This window comes from Erithacus rubecula (assembly GCF_903797595.1).
Source record: "Erithacus rubecula genome assembly, chromosome: 11".
In the NCBI taxonomy this organism is placed as follows: Eukaryota; Metazoa; Chordata; class Aves; order Passeriformes; family Muscicapidae; genus Erithacus; species Erithacus rubecula.
Window position 1 is genome coordinate 5,316,675 of NC_136663.1, and position 19,944 is coordinate 5,336,618.

The window sequence follows — 19,944 nt, forward strand, 5'->3', positions numbered from 1 at the left end:
AGTGTTATCTATTAGTGTGATTACCTGTGCACAGGAGTGAGGATACCCTTTCAATAGTGTGAAATCCTTTCACATAAATGACTTCTAAAGATTAGAACTACATTTTTAGGCACTTTTAACTTCAGACATCAAGGTGTGCTTAAAGGGCTTTTTGATATGTAGGCTTTTAAAATATACTAGTATAGAACATGGTACATAATGAGATAGAAGAGAACTCTTAAATACTGTTGTGCAGCTAATTTATATTGTTTTATTTACTATTATGTAAGGATTGAAAGTCTGAAGCCATATGTAGTAGAGTTGAAAGTAGAATTAGATCAAATAAGAAAATGCCACTGGATTTATATTACCCTAGTAACAGTAAGGAACCTATGGTAAAATTAAGAGATCTAGATATTTATTTTTTTTCAGTGCTGAAATTTTATTTCAAAATCTCTCTACAAGTGGTGGAATGTGTTTGGAAATTGCTATGTTTTAAATCAAGTTTTCAAGACATGCTGTTGGTGCTTTGTTTTGAGTAAGAATGGAACCTTCCACGATGACAAAGTCCCTTGCTATATAGAATTGTAAGCCAGTGTATTTTGTACTGAACTTTCTCTTAAATAATGTATCAGTCAATAAAAGAACAGGGTGTTCCATGGATTAGTGAACAGGTTTTTCACAGCTCTGTTTCTTGAGGCTGGATTTTGTGCTGTCTAATCTGTGGACAAGTTTCTGTATTCCTTTACATCTGTCACTCTGTCTCTTGACTCCTTTCATGTTTTTCCCCCTTCCATTAAGGAGTAAGCTCTTTAGTTTTTATTAATGCCTAAAGTTTTTATTATTGCCTTCTCAGTCATGTATTAACAGCATCTGCCTCTTGGCTGCTCAATATCCCATTTTCATTAAATTTGCAGGGAATATACTGAGATACTTCCTCCTGTGAAATAAGTTTTTTGTGCCAGCTAATCAGTGGCTCAGTCATTTCTGTGGATCAGGACACATAAATGGGCAAGCTTAGAAAGTGGACTTGGGCAATATTTATGAGCAATAAGGTTGGTGTAGCTCATAAAGCACAAACTGCACTGCTGATACTGTGAGCACCATGAGGGGGAGAACTGGCTGCACAGTGGGTTCTCAGAAGGTTAGTCCATATTCTGGAACCACTTGCAAATATGGTGAGAAAAATTGTTAATAATAAGAAGCTATTTTAATATGCAATTAGTAGGTTGATATAATCCACAGTTACTTGCATCATCTTTTTTTTTCTTTTTTTCCTGGTGCGTTCATGAGCATTACACTTTAGGAATATTCTGTGTCATGATGCCCCTGGTAGGTTGATCATGCATTGCTATTTTCTAAATTATTTGTAAGCAGAACTGTTGTTGGGAATCAATAAAAGGCGGGAAAATATGCCATGCTTATTTAATTATCTTTAAACATTAGGGTCTTGTTGGATGATAGGTTCTAGAAACAGGATCTCAGCTGTTCAGATGCAGTGAGAGGATAGTGTAGGGAACCCTTTCTTGGCTGTCTCTGCACTCATAGTTACTGTAATCCAGGTGAGACCAAAGCATGATGTGATTTTCTGCTCTCTGCCCATGAAATGACAGCTTAAACTCAACCCCAGATGTGGCTCCCATGCCCAGAACATCAGAGTAGTGCTGCTTCAGTCACTTTATTTGCAGCTGGAGAGTGAGGGTGCTGCTGGAACAGCTCATGCCTCAGTGTGCACATTCTTAATTTTCTGAGGCTCTGGGGTTAGCAGGTAAGCAGTGCAGTGCAGTCCCTGGAGAACAAGGAAGGCTGATTACCTGATTGTTTTTGGGCTGTTTGGTGCTCACAAGGTGCAAGGATGGTCTCAGCCAAGAAGAGACCAGAGGAGATCTCCAGAGAGTCAGACTTTGCACTCAGATGGAAGGTAAATACAGCTTGAGGCCAGTGGCTGATGCATTGCTTCCCTGCTTGTCACCACTCACTGATGGGCAGCTCTTTAGCATTATGCTGAGATGCACAGAGGCTGTTCTCTTTGGTAGCTTTCTTCTGTGTTCAGATCATTAATATAACCCCCAATTTAGTGTTCAACCAGGTGCTCACTGGCCTCAGGAGAACTAAAACACATTAAAGCCACCTATGAGAGGTAGTGGTCCCTGTTTCTTGTTGCTTCCTTTCTTTTTCCTCAGCAAATAGTCATGCTCACCTTGCTTATTTTGGACCCAATACCTGTAAAGCTTGTCTGAAAAGAGACCTGCTCTGTGTTCCTGTGTGTCTGCAGAAGGTAAATGTTTCCTCTGCCACATCTCAGAGATGGTGCAGTTAAAACAGAGAAGCAGCTTTGAATTTTCCCCTTAGAGCCAAACTAACTTCTGTCGACTGTTGCAATCTGTCTTTTCACTGCTTCAGCCATATCATCTTTAAAAGGCAATTTAATGGTGCCTGGTGGTGTGTGGAGTTTACAAGGCTGATCTGTCCCCAGGTACACGACAGAGCCTTTGATAAAGCAGCAAGTGTCTCATATTAGATTAAATTGAGTCCAGAATGTTTTATGGGGTGATTTAATATACTGAATTGAAACAGTCACATTTTTTAAGGTAACTCTAAAAACTGAGGACTTAAGCAGCCATAAATAACTAAAGGGTTAACAGTGGGCACTGGCATCTGTTTTCAAGGGTTCTGCTGTTTCAGTTTATTCTGAGAGGTTTATGGCTTTGGGAGAGGGACAATGCATATATCCAAAGTCATAACGAGCAACTTTTGCTGTTGGATGGTTTTGCAATCTAAAATAATCCATTCGTTTGAATAGATGTGCACTGGTTTACCTGAAGGAATTAATCTACAATCTTCTGCCTTGTAAAAAAAAATATGCAGAGCCTTCTTTGGCTTCTTTGTGCTCAGACAATTTAAAACTGGTAAAGTGTTGAGGTATTTAGGATGAAAATGGAATCAACAATGCACATTTATTGTTGATATAGTTGTGCTGTCACTGTTGTGAAGTTAAAAAGCTGCAATTATAGCTGAAATCTGAAAGCTGTTTTGTAATTTCACGTGTGTGACACAACTCCTTACTAGAGATTGTAGCCATGGCAGCAATGGTTGCTGCATTTTGTGAATAACAGAGGTGTACTTACTTTCTCACACTGAAACTGAGGGATTTAGTAGTGCTTTTTGTGTTTTTAAGTACAAAGTTTTTAAAATTCTCCTTAAAAGAAAAAAAGGCATCTGTATTTCCTGTTTTGTGTGCTATGATACTGGATATTGAGGTAGGAAAAGGCAGCAGTTATTTTAAATTCTGCCTGTTACATCATTTAGCTATGATGTGTCCCTAGTTCTCCCACCCTATTTTTTGTGCAGTCAAATCCTGTCTGAATATCTGAATACAAACATGAATTGAAAACAATAATAAATGAACCTACCATTTCTGAAATCCCTATTCCTGCATTACATTTAAGGTCTGTAATAGATTTTTAAGCATCTGAGCTAATCACCTTCTCTCACTCTCCTATTCATCTGACTAGAGTTGTCTCAAAGAACCCCTTTTCATCTGTGGATTGCTTGTTTGACCAAGATAGGTAGGATTAAGCAACTCACAGGTTCAACTTGAATCTGTTTATCAGAATTCAGGTAAGTGTCAGTCTTAGCAAATCACAATATTAGATATATTTACTTACAGAAATGGCAAACAGTAGTTTGCAATTTTTATAATATTGCAAATAGTAGGCTGCTATTTTTTTTTTTTTTCTGTCTTAGCTGTCGAGTAAAGCAGAACTGAACACCAAATGCTTATGAGGCTCAAACTGAATGCCATATATTCATGTAATTTACATACTTGTAAAGGCACAAGAACTGTGCATAAACATTCCTTAATACCAGCAGCTAGGAGATAAATTGAAAATTATATACATACAGAAGAATAAAATGACTGAACTGAGAAACAGAGGTGTAGTAAAAAGTTCTCAAGTTCCTGTGAAATCAGAGTTGTGTAGAAACATGACCTGCAGTCATTCTTCAGACCATTTGGAGACATTTGGAAAGTCCTCAGTAGAGCAGCTCAGTGAATAGCAAGATAATCCTTAAATACCTGAATTACTTCTGTCTGAAAAATTAATATAGTTTTGTATCAGTGAGTAGTCTTCAGTCAATTCCAAGTATGCAGAGCATTGCACAGAAAGGTCATCTCATTTCATGGGAGTATCTGCCACATTACAGTTCGATTTTGTCTGTTTCAGAATAAAATCCCCTTATTTTTCAGTTCTCTATAAAAGAAAAAAGCTGAGGTTTCCCAGTCAAAAAAGCTGCTGCAGGTTATGGTATTTGGATGCTTTTGTCCTTGACTTTGGGGAAGTTTGCCTGATATTCCAGCCCAGATCTGTAGATTTTTGGAAACTCCAATTGCCAGTTCCATCTCAAGCTTTGGTGTTCTAATGAGAGAAAATAAAAGCTGTTTGTCTGACAGGAGGCAGATCCAAACATTTGGGTGACGAGTTTTAAATTTAATTTTACTTTTTAAAATGTTCTGTAAACTCCTGTTTTCTCTCTTAACTGAAGAGAACTGTGTCCAGAAATCCTGTGGAAGGCTGATGCCAGGGTAGGCAAACATTCAGTATGTGCTGTGTCCTTGAACCAAGCAAGGGCATCTTAATGGTAATAACATGGAAAATAGGGAAGGTCAACTCAGGATGTTTGAGTCACATTATTTTCAAAACTGTGGCATTTTCAGGGGGGTGTTTATATAATGGGAAATCCTGTTAAGATGGTACCAGCACTTTGGCAGTGCAGCTTGGTTCAGAGCACTCTGGGTGAGAATGTGGTGCATGGGGATACCTCAATCTCAGCAGTAATTAAAAAATTAAGTGTTTTGACACTGCTGTTGTTAATGGTCACCTGTGTTGCTTTGTTCCCTCAGCTTTCTCTACTGGAAGATGCAGGGTTTGGTGGTGTTCTCCTTTACACTGATCCTTGTGACTTGCCAAAGACTGCAGAACTTGCTGATAAAGCTTTTATGGTCTCCTTGAACAGTGGAGGAGATCCATCCACGCCTGGGTATGCCAGTATTGGTAAGTACTGCTCAGGGCTGTGTCACTTACTGTGCATTTTAATTCTCTGTAGATTGGAAGTGTGGCAGTTAAAACACTAAACCAAATCCTGCTGGAAATAAAGGCTCTGAGTGAAGAAATGCTGTGTAGTGCAGCTTGGCTTAAAGGGTGGAATCCAGTCTCAGAAGTGCTTTAAACTCTTGGCACAAAGTCTGCACTTTGAAGAGTTATTGTGTTTTGTATTTGAGTATTCACACACTGAACCATTATTACTAACTGCTTATTCTTATCCCATTAATAAAACCCAAAACTCTAAAGTACTGATCCAGTGGTTTCAGAGCATTTTCCACAGGATCTGTCCCCACTGAAAGAATTGTTCCCTTCATTCTGTCTCCCTCTTTCATAGTATCAGAAGTGAAAACTTTTGGTCAGTAGGTGCAAGTGAAGTGTAATTATTATATTTTTAAGTATTAAGCAAAAATAATCTATATTATATGTATGCTACTGTCACTTGAATAAGATGTGTTTATTTGGCCTTGCCTGAATAGACTTGGTTATTAATTATGCTTCTATAAATACATGTATTTTTGAAAGATGGGAAATACAGAATTGATTTCAAGGAACAACACAGTCTCAAGGAACAACATCTTAATTAATTTTATACAAGGAAGTTTTTTTTGAAGCAATGTTAACAATAAATTGAAGCAGCAGCACATTTGACTTGTATGTGCTACTTAAATCTCCATTCTGGCAGTTCAGTGAATGTGTGTTCTGCTTCTCTGCTGCTTTTTCAGCTTTACAGCCCTCTTTACTATTTAACTATTTGGAAATGTTTTAAGCAGCAGTCTATGAGTTTGTGGCAAGGCTTCATCAAGAATGTTTTGTCCGGTTACTGGCTCAGACATCTAAAGTTTGACTTAAATTGGCACTAAACCAACTGAGGCAACGTGGAGATACGTCACGCCTAGAAAGGCAGAAAATAGAAATATTTGCCTGGTTGTCAAAGAAGGGTGTTAGCTATTCACAGCATGAGTGCCTTGACAGCTCAGTGGGAAAGAAATTGCACATTTTCTCAGTGTCTCAGTGTACCTGACCCAGTGTTCTTAAAAGTGCCCTGGGAACTACAGAGGTAAATATAACACTCTTCAAGCTTTATTCTTGCTCATTTCATGGAGCTATTTGAAAAACAGTTTGTGGTGTCTCTGTCTGGCTGACTCCTTAATGTTTTATTTACCCTACATGAAAAGTAAAGCTAATTAAAACAGATACACCAACATGAAGATGCCACTTCAGTGTTTAAACCTTATGTGTTAGTTTTCTGTCAGTAAATGATCTCGTCTGCAGTGTGCATTCCAATCTCCAGTTTGGGGAAGAGAAGCTTAATGATATGGACAGTGGTGATACAAGTGCATTGATGGTTTCTGGTAGAAGCCTTAGTGTGGCTTGTCTGTGGTTTTAAGTGTCTGAGCAACATTCACAAGCAGGAGCAGGTTATCATGTTTAAGATAATTTATATTTTGATCACTGAATGCCATGATGAGCTGGAAAGAGCTCAAAGGAATACTTGGAATACTTGAGAAAACCCTTCTTTTATGGTTTTGTCACTAGAAGGTAGATCAAATGGAAATAATTCCTGTGTTTCTGATGGTGATTTTGCTTCTCTGGGGACTGTGAATTGACTTGCTTAGAGGTAGCTCATGCCTGGGACAACACAAATACATTTGGAGTGCAGGCTCTTCCCTGGGGGATGCACTTGGATGTACAGGAGTTAAACTGCCCATGTGGGGAATAAAAGAGCCAGAGAGCCCAGGCTGCCCCTTTCACTTTGATTCACAGAGTGTGGTAAGCACTACAAGAGATTTTATTGGAAGCTCCTGCTTAAGTTATTGGCATATCTTTGACACCATCTGCACTTCACACTTTGCCAGAAGAGCTGTTACTATCACAATCTCCAGGCTGCTCCTACCAGCATTCTCCCTTTCACTGGGAAATTCCTGGTAGGTTGAGTGATCCAAAGCTAGTCTTGTTCTTGGTGAATAAAAGGTAGGAAACTTGTATTTTTGTGCTGCTGCCTTTGTTTCTCGTGTTCTTTCAGTCTGAAAACAAATTTCTCAGTGGTATTAGAGTACTGGAACTCTTCAGTTTTTTCCTAGAAAAAAAGTCTTCAGGAAATGGTATAATTTACAGATCTTTTCTCAAAGTTGACAACATTTTAAAATGGGATTTATGTAATAGTTCAGAGAGAATTTTGGAGTTCTCATGAGGTTTCAGCTCACATTTTCTGTTTCATGAAGATTAAATGCTGCAGTTCTGCATATGAATCATCTGGAATGTATAGAAATAGCTTGAGGATGGGTTTGAGATGCCAGCTACCTACGCCTGGAATGATTTTATTGATCTCTGTTTAACAAAGGGGAAAAAGTAATGATGAGAAGGGGAAGTGAACAGCACTTATGTGAAAGTTGCTGCAGCTCTGTTTCATAATTTAATTCTTCTGTTCTTAAGACTCTTCCAATCCTAAGTCATATCAGTCCTGAAACAATCATAGGAGCCTTTGAGAGCATCATTTGTGTCTTTGTGATTCTTGACAGCCAAAGACTAGAGTCCTTCATTTGTAGAAATCTTTCTTCTGTGTCCCTGGTTTTGAAATGAAATAGATCTAGGGAGTGGAACTCAAGGAAGTAATCATACAGTATTAAGAAGATGAGGAAGTAAGAGACTTGTGTGGCAAAAATTGAAAATAAAGTTTAGATAATAGTGTAAAACTTGAGTGCCTTCCCCATCTACTTTTCTTTTTCCATTTTGACTTTTTGACTGCTGCACTTCCTTTCACCCACCTTCGTATGGCAGACACATATTAGATTTCTCCATCACTAGATTTCAGAGCTGTTTCAAATTAAATTTGTTTCCCCACAGGAAATGGCTCAGTAAACAAAAATATGGGTAGAATCTATTTGTCAATCCTACTATGTAAATCGAAAAGTGGCATTGTGATAAGCACTGAGAACCCTGCACATGGGATAAGGTGCCTGGTAATAGAATCCCTATCTGTGCAGAGGGGGAAGAGAAATTGCTTCATGAGGAGTTCAGATGGCATCATAGAAAATACTGTGAGCTTACAAATGCTGAAATATAACAGCTGTAAAATACAATCTTATGGTATCAGCTGGGGTTTGAAGTGTGATGTTGTTTTAGGGAATTTCTCTGCAGAGGTTATAGCAGTAAGAAGAAGGGGTGTGTTTGGAAGGCATGCATGGTTCAGGTTAACACCTGGTCATGAGAGCCATATTGCAGGAATTTGGGTGAAAAAATCAGTGACATGGGAAATGCATGGTGTCCCCAGAACTGTGAGTAGTGAACCTTATTCAGACAGAAGAATTGACATGAGCATTCCTCAAACATTGCCTATAGGATTTGATTTCAGAGGAAGGGACAAGGAAGGCAAGGAATTGTTTAGGATTTGTTCCACAGCTGAGGCCATCAGCAAAGTCACTGATGTGTCTGAAAGTGTATTTAAGAAGGGACAAGGTTGCTGGACAGGGAGGGGAGTGAACTGATCCTGGAAAAGGGTAGGGTGACAGTGCTGTTCTAATCTTTTTGGGGCTGTTTCTCACTATCCAAATCTATTTTAGCTGGAGATTGCTGGCACTGTTTTGCCCATGATGGAAATTAGTGAGTGATCTCTCTGTTTTAGCCTGGTCAGTGATCTCTTTCCTCTCACCCTGTGCAGTAGGGATAGTGAGAGCCTGGCTGGGAGCTGGCCAAAGTTCACCCACCACACTCAGCTCAACAAAATTCAAACACCCAAAATGCATCATAAACCCCCTGTGTCATTTACCTCTTTAGACATGTGTAATTCTTGAATTAAGCTTAGCCTATTCTACAGCAGCCAGGAGGATCTGCTGCCCCTGCTTGGAGTGTGGGTGAGTGGGTATTTGCTGGGGTGGGAGTGTGTGCCTGTTTATTTTCACTCAGCCCTGTGGTTCTGTAGGTTTAGGTGTGCCCTGCCTGGTATCTGAGTTTGTCCTTTGTGTCCTTCACTTCAGGATATTTTCCTCCTCTGAAGCTGGCAGCTGAGCAGAAGTTAGCTGGAAAATAGAACGTCGTGTAATGGTTTTAACCATGCATATGCAGCATATGTTCTAAAATGGTTTGTTGTAAATCATCATGACTTTTTACAAGATGTCCTCAGCCCTGGTTTGTCTGTTCTTTTTAAGAACAAAACACAGTGACAATAATGTATTTCTTGTGCTTGCCCCTGTCACTGTAGAAATGATTCTGGGGAAAATTATTTTCTTTTTCAAAATTTGTGTTTGCTTTCTGCTAATAACATCTGATAAATGAAATGAAAAGATAATTTGTTGCAAAATGACAGTTTACAATCAGGCTTCTGTGCACCGTGCTTTGATTTTCCTCAAGGACAGACTAAAGCTGAGGAGAAAGAAAAGCTGAAGTTTGATATTACAATTTAGGTGTGTGTATATAGGTTTACATGTACTCTTGATCATTTTATTTTGGGCTTTCAACATAATTTCAGTGGCTGCCATAAAAAACACACAGAGTTTATCAGAGCAACTATCTGATATACTGTGTTATTTTCTGTATGAACAAAAATCAGTGCTAATGCAATAGAGTGGTAAAGCCTTGGAAAATACTGGCCTTTGAAAAGTGAATGCAGTAATAATTTTCAGCAGATTTTAGTAATATCTGTAGCACTAATGGTTCAAGAGGTATCTAAATCCATGATCTGCCTCTTGAGATTTTTCAGGATATAATACAGCAAGTAAGTTTCTATATAAGTATCAAATTACATGCTCTGAGATTTTTGGATTTGTGGGTTTTAGTTTTTAGTTCTTCCTCCTGTCTGGCTTTCAGTTAGGTTTGCATGTATTTAAAACTGAGAGAATTAGTTGGACATCAAGGTATTTAGACTCACAGATTTGAATGTCTGGACCTCTGTATTGCCTATCAGATATCACTTTATCTTTTACTAAACCACCTATATTATTTTTCTTGGAAGCAAATTTTAATTGAAAACATTGTGATTTTATTAGTTAGAGTATTAGAAGAGAGGAGAAATCATTGGCAACAGTACTGAAATAGATTGCTAGCACTGTTTTTATTATTTGACTTTTGCAAATGCCATCATGAAACATATGGTCAAAACTTCCTTAGTTTCAGGCAGAAAGTTATTAAAAATTTGAATTTGTAAGAGAAATGGAATGTATAAGTGATGAAAACCAGATTATTTGAAGACAACAAATCAGCACTTCCTATGCTGCAAAATTAGCTCAGTGGAAAACTTAATGACTAAATTCTTCCTGATGCCTTATAAGTTGCAGAGGACTTCTCAATGTTTTTGACATTTCAGACAGTTTCAAACTACTACTAAACAGCTGTGACTCACTACAGAATGTTTTCCAGTGAAGCTGCTTTTTCTCTCATCCAGCAAAAATAACATTTTAAATGGAGTCCAGATTAGACTTTTGAAGCTACAAGTGAATTTAGAATATTTAAATCTTTTTGTGCAGTCATGATTGAAATGAATCCTGCCATAACTTCACTGACACACTTCAGCCCAGCTCAATTTGTGCAAGTGAGCTGATTCATTATGTGCTCACAAAACAGCAAACATGGCAGTGAACCCAGCTGGTGGCTTGGAATCTGCTGCTGCAGAGTCTGCTTGAAATCACTTGTCTTTGCACATATTTGGGATGGGAGCTCCTTTTTATGGACCACTCTTTGGCCTGTTCTTTGCTACTTGACACCCTTCTCTGGCATTACTGGGTTTTTTTGTTGGTTTTGTAGGTTCCAAAACTCTGATTGAAGTATTGCAGTAGAAAAACCTCAGTGTGCTATGTCTATTTTTCCTGTGTTTTTAATAGTTGAGTCTAATTGTCACCTTCTTCATTGCAGATGATATACTGTGCATTCTAAACAAATGATACTTGTCAGAATTTAAGATTCCCTCCAAATAAGACTGTTAAGAGAGTGTAGATTTAAAACTGACTGTTAATTTTTTAGTGAAAGGTTAAGTTCAATTAAAAGAAATGCTGGCTTGCAAAATGTTTTTGTTAATTTAAGATGCATTTAGTGGTTTATTAAGTGGTAATTTTGTACGCAGAAAGGAGATTTGAAAAGACATTAATATCTGTTTTAAAGTTTTTAAAAAACAATTTTTGTATGTAAAAGTTGATGAAAAATAGGGAAGAGGTAAAAGAGTTATGTGGTTGAACAATTTTGGACCCAATTCACTGTAATTTCTGCCTTTTTGTGATTGATTTTGTATGTACAAAGCAAGTTTTTGAAGAGGACTGTTCCATTCAAGCATGCTGCTAAAATAATGTGTCAGAGAAAGAGACAGGCAGTTCTGGTAGTTTATTATCTATAGATAATTATTAATGGTGCTGTAATTGCCAGAAACACAACTGTCTCAGAGTGCAAACTCTGGTCAGATTCATCCATAATTCTGTCCAAAAGGAAAAAATGTCAGAAGACAATCCCTCACAGGAAGATAAAGCAGATTTTACATACATATATATATATATATATATATATATATATATATATATATATAAAAAATCATGTTTCCTTTTAAAGCTTACCTTTCTCATACATTTATGTCTGTATCACCATAGTATTTTATCCTCCCAGTGCTGTTGGGATACCACAATGTAATTCTTACATGTTGCAGCCAACACCTGCAAGTACACCTGCACAGTAGAAAAAGCTCCATAAAGTCAGCTGGCTGATTGTTTAAGCAATTAAAGATATAATTAGTTTTATAATTGAATTTTTTTTCCTAGTGCTGTTTGAATACTGAAAGCCAGACTAAACCAAACCATCTTTAACTTAACTTGATCTCTGTTCCAGCCCACTGCTTTACCATATCCAGCAGCTGCATAAAAAAGATAATTGCACCTCTTCCTACTTTCAGACAGGTAGGAACTCCCCCAAAAGAAAAACTAATCATCTTGAAATGGAGATGTGGAAAATACTTCATAGTTGCATAAATGAGTACTATAATATAGTATTCATCTGCAGAGCTCTAAAAGACATGAGTAATTCACTGCTTTTGGGTTTGGACAATTTTCCAAAGCATTTTGCTTGTACTTTTCAAAGATGGTTTTGTTGGGTTTTTTGGGGGTTTTATTTTTGTTGGTTTTTTTTGGTATTTTTTTTAAGCCTTGCAGTGTTTTCCTTTCTGAGACAGAAAAATGTTCTGCCCAGAGGAACTGGGAAAGAGGAAGGGGTTGATTTCAGTGACTGTGTGCTCCAGGGTGGATCGTGGAGCACCTGGGATGTCCCTGATCCTGATGTCAGTAAAGAGGTCACAAGAGAAAGGAATTGCACAATACTTGAGCATGAAAAGGCACCTGAGGATATCATTGAAGGACCAACCACCTGCTCAAAGCAGAGTCACTGAGACCAAGTTTCCTGGGTCATTTCCAGATGGGTTTTGAGCACCTCCAGCACATATACAACCTCTTTAAGCCCCTGATTACTGTCACCATAAAATCGTTTGGGGTTTTTTGTAATATTAAGGGGCTTAAACTGTATTTCAGTTTGTGCCTGTTGCTCCTCCTTCATTCCCTGAACACCACTGGAGAATAATCTGGCCCCAGTCTTCCACACCTCCATCAATTATTTACACACACTGATAAGATTCTCTGCAAGTTTTCTTTGTTCAGGAGTGAACATTTCTGTGTCTCAAATTCTCCTCATAAGTCAGATGCTCCATTCCATTAGTCAGCTTCATACCACTCCCAGTGATCTTCTTGTCCTTCTTATTTTTTGGAAGTTATTTCCAATATTATTTGCTGTGTCACCCTCACAGTAACTCAGGTGTGGCTCTATCCCAGATCCACCTTCTCGAAGGTGACAGAAGTGATATTTGATTTCATCATAACCTCATGAATCCATTCCCATCACCAAGAACTTTCTAAGATCTTTATGACCTCAGTGTGACATCCATGAGCTCCCTCATCACTCAGGGTTCTCAGGCCAGCGAGTGAATTTACATTTTCCTCCACCTAGTGTTCTCTGAAGCTCTTTGTTCCACCCACTGTGCTGCTCAGTGTCACAGCCTACCCTTGCTGCACTTTGGGTGATGAAGGTTGGTGGTAGAATGTAGCCTTGAAAAATTCATTTGGACGGGAAGAAGTGAGGAATCATGTCCAGTGGTGGTCCATGGATGGGTGGAGTTTCCTCTGCCTGGCTGGTATTTAGGGGTGATGTTGTGAACCAGTGTATTCAAGTTCACTCAGCATAACTGGAGGCGTGGGCACTTCATGTTAAGGGGCTTTAGGTGAATTTACTGTTGCTGGCACAAAGTGCAAGGCTCCTTTCTGTAAGAGACTGCATCAGGTTTGATCCAAATGTGTTCTTTCCTCTACAGAAGCAATTTAAAATGCCCTGGTGTTTGCTCTGTGAAAACAGGGAGCTTCATTTCAGGAAGGAGATAGTGCTGCAAAAAAACACTCAGAGATGGCCAAGGGTCAGCTGTGCAATACAAGAGAATTTCATAAAAGTAAAAGAGTGTCTCTGACAAGGAGGCAGGCACAGCTCACTGCCTGCTTTCTTCCATGCTCTTGGATTATCCTGTGTGCAGTGGTGCCAGTCAGAGTTTGCTGTGTGATGGGTACAGTGCAAAGGGAGAAACAGTCAGCTTGTTGGCAGAGGCTCTTGTTTTTCTGACATGTTTTTCATGTGCAAAACCAGGTAATGAGAATGATTTTGATAAACCTGTGAAACTTTGAGAACGATTTCATTTTAAATTAAAAAAAAAGCCTTTGCACAAAGTCTGTGTAACTTCCAGTACTTCTTATATAGTAATTTTGCATAGCTGACAGGTGGGTCTATTGAGTTAATGAAACAAAAAAAAGAGTGAAGCCCCTTGGGTTATTTAATACCTTGTTGAAGTCATAGATCTTTTAGAATAATAATATAATGATTTGCATATTTATTTAAAATATTGAGCTATAGGGACCACCCTTTACAAAATATATAATGAACAAATTAAGCAGCTTGTGCTGCCTAACTTGGAGGAAATTTTTCTTTCTTCTAGCAGATGTCAGCTAAAGCTGACACATGGTGACAGTCTATTCCTCTCTGGTATAATGCTCATAACAAAGGGACTAATTTTAGAATAGCTATCTTACTCAGGTTTTAAAATGCCTAGGTTTGCTGGGTTTTTTTCTTGATTTCCAAGCATCAGTGGTCTTTCAGCTAGTTCAGTGAGTGATTTCTGCCAAGCCTAGTTTAATCCATGTCTGCAAGGGATTTTCAGCAGTGTTTTGCATACTCTGGAAGAACTGAACCACACATTGCCAAGCCTTTGCAGTTGCAACTTGGGCAGTAGTAATTTTTGCATGGTATAAAATCCATTTTCCTTACTGTAGTAGTAAATTAGGTATAAAGGTGATGTAAAACTAAGAATTAATTCCCTTTTAGGTTACTTTGCTGCCTCCCAAAACTGCTGCATTAGATTAGTCTTTGAGTTTTGCTGGTAAGAGACAAAATATTTCTCTGGGCCAGTCGTGGAATGTGCTGCTAATCCCCTGAAAAATGAGATACAACACCTGGCATGGATGTTCTTGAGGAATGTTTCTAAAGTTCCCCTGGAAGGGAATACAGGCTTTGCAGAGACAGCAGGAGTGGAAAATATCTTGAGTTAACATCAGGTAACTTGTGTAAGGAGAGTTGTATAAATGTTATCTGGGTCATTTCATACAGGTATTATTGGGTTTTATTTTTTTGGTTTTTGGTTTTTTTAAAGAGGTGGGGTAGATCACATGAAATTCAGTAGTACCAAAAATATAGGTACTAAATAACCATTGCTGTGTTTGATTGGTTTTACTTTGGGGTCATCTTAGGTCATTAGATGCTCTTAACTCTTGTTTTCATATTAATATTCTGGTTTTGAAGTGCAATCATTACTTTGTGAGCATCAAGATACTGGAGGAAGTGTCCTGCCTAAAAGTGAAGCTTGATTGGTGTCTAATACAAAAATTAAAATAATAAATTCCAAAACAGAACACAAATGAGGAAGACATGCATGGATTTTAAGCAGGTGTCATAACTGCTAGGCATCACTCATTATTTTTATGTAATTTTTCTTTTTTTTAATACAACCTGGTAAAGAGCTCTGCTGAAAGGACTTAGGCAGGAGCAGTAGCCTGGTAAAAAAATGTTTTCCAGAATTTACAGCTTCAGTTTTGTTTTTTCAGTATTTGGCAATTTCATCTTAAACAAAATGCATCTGTGTTTCTAGAGTCTGAGTTTATCCTCTGATTTACCCAGTGGACCTGTAATTGTGAACTCTGAAGCCTTGATTTAGGAATCAGTGCTTTAGGATAAGATTTAGGTACATCTCTCATTTGCTTTGTAAGATGAAAAGTTGAATTGCAAATCCTGTAATAGATTTACAAATCCTAAAGCATATGTAGAAATACTGCAAGAGACTTACAAATTGTAACATAAATCTTGATAAAGTAATTTTTAGCTACACAAATCTATACTCATTTCTAAGTTAAAATCTCTGTGATCCTGGCAGAGATCATTCTTGAATTTTAATGTCTTTTGTGGTTTTGGGTTGGGTTCTTTCTGCTTTGTTTCTGCAGGACTTAGGTTTATTAAAATACTCAGTTGCTCCTTCAACTTCATAGAATAAAAAAAGAAAAAAAAAATTGACAGGAGTTGCCACTCATAGAAGCTGCTGCAAAAACTGTTCCCTGATGGTTCTTTTACAGCAGAAAAGGACGATTGAATTTAGAGGAGAGTGCTGTGATTTTGTGAGATGTTCCTCTCCTGGCCTGCACACCTCACCATGGGTCAGCTTCTGAACAGACATCTTAATGTCTTTCCTTGAGATGAAAAAATTCCTGTCTTTCATTTTTCATTGTTATTTTCTTTGGTTTCATTGTGTGTTGAATATTTGAGTACAGATTTACTATTGGGTGGGCAGACTCTGGAACAGATTGCAGAGGCAGTTTTCTTTGCCAAAGACACCCAAAAAGCTGGTCCTGAGCTCTTCATCTGACACTGCTCTGAGCAGTCTGGGCTGGGTTTTCTCCAGAGATCCTTCCAACCTGAACTGGGATGTTCATTTTAAGTAAAACTCAGCTTTTTTTTTTTTCTTTTCCTTTTGAATCAACCATTATATTGTATTACTTGAATCAACTGATATTATCAGCTATGCTGTATGATTCATTTCCTGATCTTAGCTCTTGATCCATAGTTTCAGGACTTCAGTCTTTGTGAGAACAAAGAAGGAGGTGCTTTGTGTGTTGGTGATATGCAGCCTTTTAAATTAAAATAGGGGAGAACTTGTGGCACCTGTTGAATTGGCAGTGGAAGAAGTGACTGATTCACCTGATTTAACATGTCCATCTAATGCAATTACAACAATGACAAGTATTCATTCCTGTCCCAATCTAAAAGATAAAAATAGCAGTAATTGTCAGAATGGGAAGAAGCAGTGAATGTTTTGTGTGCTTTAGCTTTAAAGAGAGAATTGGATGGATGAAATGTGGGTACTTATATTGTTACAGTCTATACATTGCAGGCATTAAAGAAAATTGTTCAGACAAAAAGATGACAGGATCAAATCTAATTTTAGAGTTTTCATTAAGTGGTTCCTGACATGTGAGATATACATTAGTCAGTTATCTGACATACTCTGCAACTCTTAATGATATTATTTTTTTTCCCTGACTTTAAGGAATTGTCTTTGTAGCTTATAAGAGTTTTTGGGAGTGCTGAAGGAAGTCACACCATCTGATTAGGGGTTGGATCCAGTGTTTTTGGGAAATGATGACAAAGAGAAAAGACTAAAAGAAACGTTGAGGTTGGTATTATCTGCTGCAACATCACAAAAAGTCTTCATGATTCTCAAGACAGGGCTCATGCAAAGCTGCAGGGAGGTTTTTTGGAAGGTCAGTTACAGTGAAGAATTTAATTGTTGGAATTACTCTTTCTTAGTCTCTTTAAAAAAACTTCTAAAGGCTAATGGATAACCTGTGTAGCAAATTGATGTGCATTTTATGCACAGTTTATCTAGGAAGCTTTGCAAGTAAAGAAAAAAACTATTTTGGACCTTCACTGACTTTTTCATGTCATTTTTCTGATGAGTTTAATGCTTAATTATTGGTTGTCACATGTTTAAAAGAATAAATGTTGAGGTTTGGAATTCCTGAGCAGAAGAGATTCAGAGCTAAAATGACCTTCCCAGCTGTAAAGTTAGTTGAAGAGATGCACAGTGATTTCTGGATTCATTCATTTTGCCCATTGGAATATGCTGCTTTTCTTTTGCACTCCTTTTGGATAATTTTCTGCCTGAATGTAAAGATATTAGGGCATTTTAGTGGAAAATACAATAATAATGTTTTGCATTATTAATTAAAAGTTTTACAAATTTATCTTAAAATGCAGATTTTTCCTAAGATGTTTAGACACAATCCTGAGAATTTCATGTTGAAATTCTTATCCTGACAGGAAAAACAAACCTGAAAAACCAAGAAAGGAATAAAGCAGAGGGAATAAAAGAAACTAATATTTAAATAAATACCCATAAAACATCCAGATACAGACCTGAGGCACTAATATGTACTGGACTAGATTTTGATGTGAGCATGTAGAAATGTTCCAAATATGAAAACATGGATTTCCCTTTAGCTAAAAGCTGATGGATTTTTTCATATATCCAGCCTTATTTAAGGTAGAAGAAGGAGTCTTTGGCCTTAAATTTCAGTGATGAAAAGGATGGTTTATTTTTAGCTTCTCCTGAACTGCATTAGTAGAATTTACCAAGCAATATCAGTATGATTTAAGGCTTGAAGGAGCACTTTTGCAGCTGAATTACCTTTTTATTCTAACTGTAATTGTGCCCATGCATTGCATTTCTGACTGGGTGTGGGTGCTAATTTGAGTACTCCTGCCTGTGGTGATTTGAGTGTGAGGCCAATTAGAAGCACAAATGGGTAATTAGTGCTCCAGTGTGTTTAGGTAGTGTAGAGCAATCTCTCCTACTTGTGTTTCAGGCTCTCCCTTCCTTGGTGCTGTCCTTTGTCTCAATGTTTAATCACTCTGGAGGGAGTATTGGAGGAAATACATGTTGCAGTTTCTAATATTGCCTTTTGATTTGCCTTCCCAATGCTGGTAGATAATGATGCTCCAGTTGCTGTGGAGTGATTCCTGAAAAATGCTGATGACTCTTCAGTCCATTGATCTGATTGAGGCTGGTGGCTGTGCAACATCTTGCATGTGCAATTTGCAAAAACTAAGCTTTACTCAGTAAATTGTCCTCAACCAGAGACTGTTAATGTTCTAATTGCAGAGACTGACCTGCTCATCCAGAAAAGAAGTTCAGTTCACAAGGCATCTCTGAACTTCCATGAACTGAGGAGAGGAAGGAAATACCTGACTCCTGTGCAAGGAAACTTCAGTTGTTTCAGAAATGTCAGGGCTGAGAATATCAGGCCAGTGACTTCTGTGTTCCATTGATGGTTTGCTTTCCTTATGCTTCCATCAGTCATTTTCATTGAATTATCATCTAGTGTCTTTTATTGTTGTGTTGATAAAGAAAACAATAATGTTCCCACTGTTATATTCTTGCTATAGATTACATCCCCCCCATCTTTTTTTCAGTTCCTTTGTTGCATTTTATATTTTGTTACATTTTAGTCTGGGGGCTTGCAATTGGAACAATAGTCCAGCTGAGACTTTGTGTGCTTGAATAACTGAGCTGTGAATGTGCCTCATGTAGGGTATTCACACTGCTTATTCGGGATGAAAACTTATTTGTGTGTATGTGAGGAGCCAATTTTGCTTAGAAAACAGGTTATATATATGCTTGGGGATATATATGCCCTTCAAAAACATGTCCACATATTTCTGGGTGTGCTGAGATTTAATAAAAGACGAGCTAGTGGGTGTACTTGTTCTACAGGATATTATTAATACTGGAAATCTTGATAATTAATGAGTGCTTTTAAATGCATTTACAGTTTAGCCATGACAATGTTACAGCATGTCAGGGGCATGTGTTTTTCATATATTTGTACCAACATAGTACTGACAACTTAAGTTCTTTTCTTCCTCTCTGTAATCTTTGTTGCCTTTTACTGCTTTGCTTGAGACAACAAATTGACTCCTTCAAATCTCTACACATTCTATCCAGGAAGCTAAATCAAAAGTATGTTAATTTTGTACTTATAATTTTATTGCCTTTTGTAAAACTTTATTTTAATTTTTTAAGGCAGAAATTTCCACTTTGGAAGGGCTGAGGTGTTTATCAGAAATCCTTTTAGTTGGTCTGGTATGTTCAAGCCCTTGTGTACTCACTGGAACACTGGGGTGCATTTTATAAAAGCCCAAATATTGAAGAGTGAAGTCTTATGCTCCAAATTAACATGAGATTATATGTTCCTTCTTCCAAATCTTGGCTGAAAAACCCAACTGTGTTACATATAAAAAGTGTTTGCAAAGGTTGTTATTGTATTACATGAAAAATTAAAAGGAGTAACTTCTTAGTCAACAAAGATTAATTTGTGAAATAAAAATTTCAGGAAGCACCTGTCATTTCTCTTTTAGGACGAAACAAATGGAGAGGTTCCTAAGACTGGAGATACAGTCTAAAGTTCTGGGCATTTTAAAGATTTTAGGCTTTTGCTGTTGTCTTTAGAGTCAGAATTTTGTTGGAATTTTCCACCTCTGAGTTGCTGCAAGGTCAAGTTTAAGTAGAGATAAAAAATGTCACATCTGTGTAGCTGGTGCAACAACATTTCAGAAAATGATTTGAAGTTGGGTGTTTGGGAATTAATTCAATTTGCCAATGCATGTCTACACATCCTTCTCCACTGTCATTACCCTTGCTTATGTTATTTTCTCTATTATCATAGAGGGCCTGTCTTCCCTTTGTATTAGATTCTAT

At 37.6% G+C, this 19,944-nt stretch overlaps 1 protein-coding gene across 7 annotated transcripts in view; it reads left to right on the forward strand.

Annotated features, from left to right (window-relative positions):
* NAALADL2 (N-acetylated alpha-linked acidic dipeptidase like 2) overlaps nt 1-19,944 on the forward strand; it is a 400,924-nt gene that overhangs the window by 265,586 nt on the left and 115,394 nt on the right. For all 7 annotated transcript variants that reach the window (XM_079315503.1, XM_079315508.1, XM_079315504.1 and 4 more), the window contains one exon: nt 4,883-5,033. In XM_079315503.1, coding sequence (XP_079171629.1) covers nt 4,883-5,033 — 151 coding nt within the window. The remainder of the gene's footprint in view (nt 1-4,882; nt 5,034-19,944) is intronic.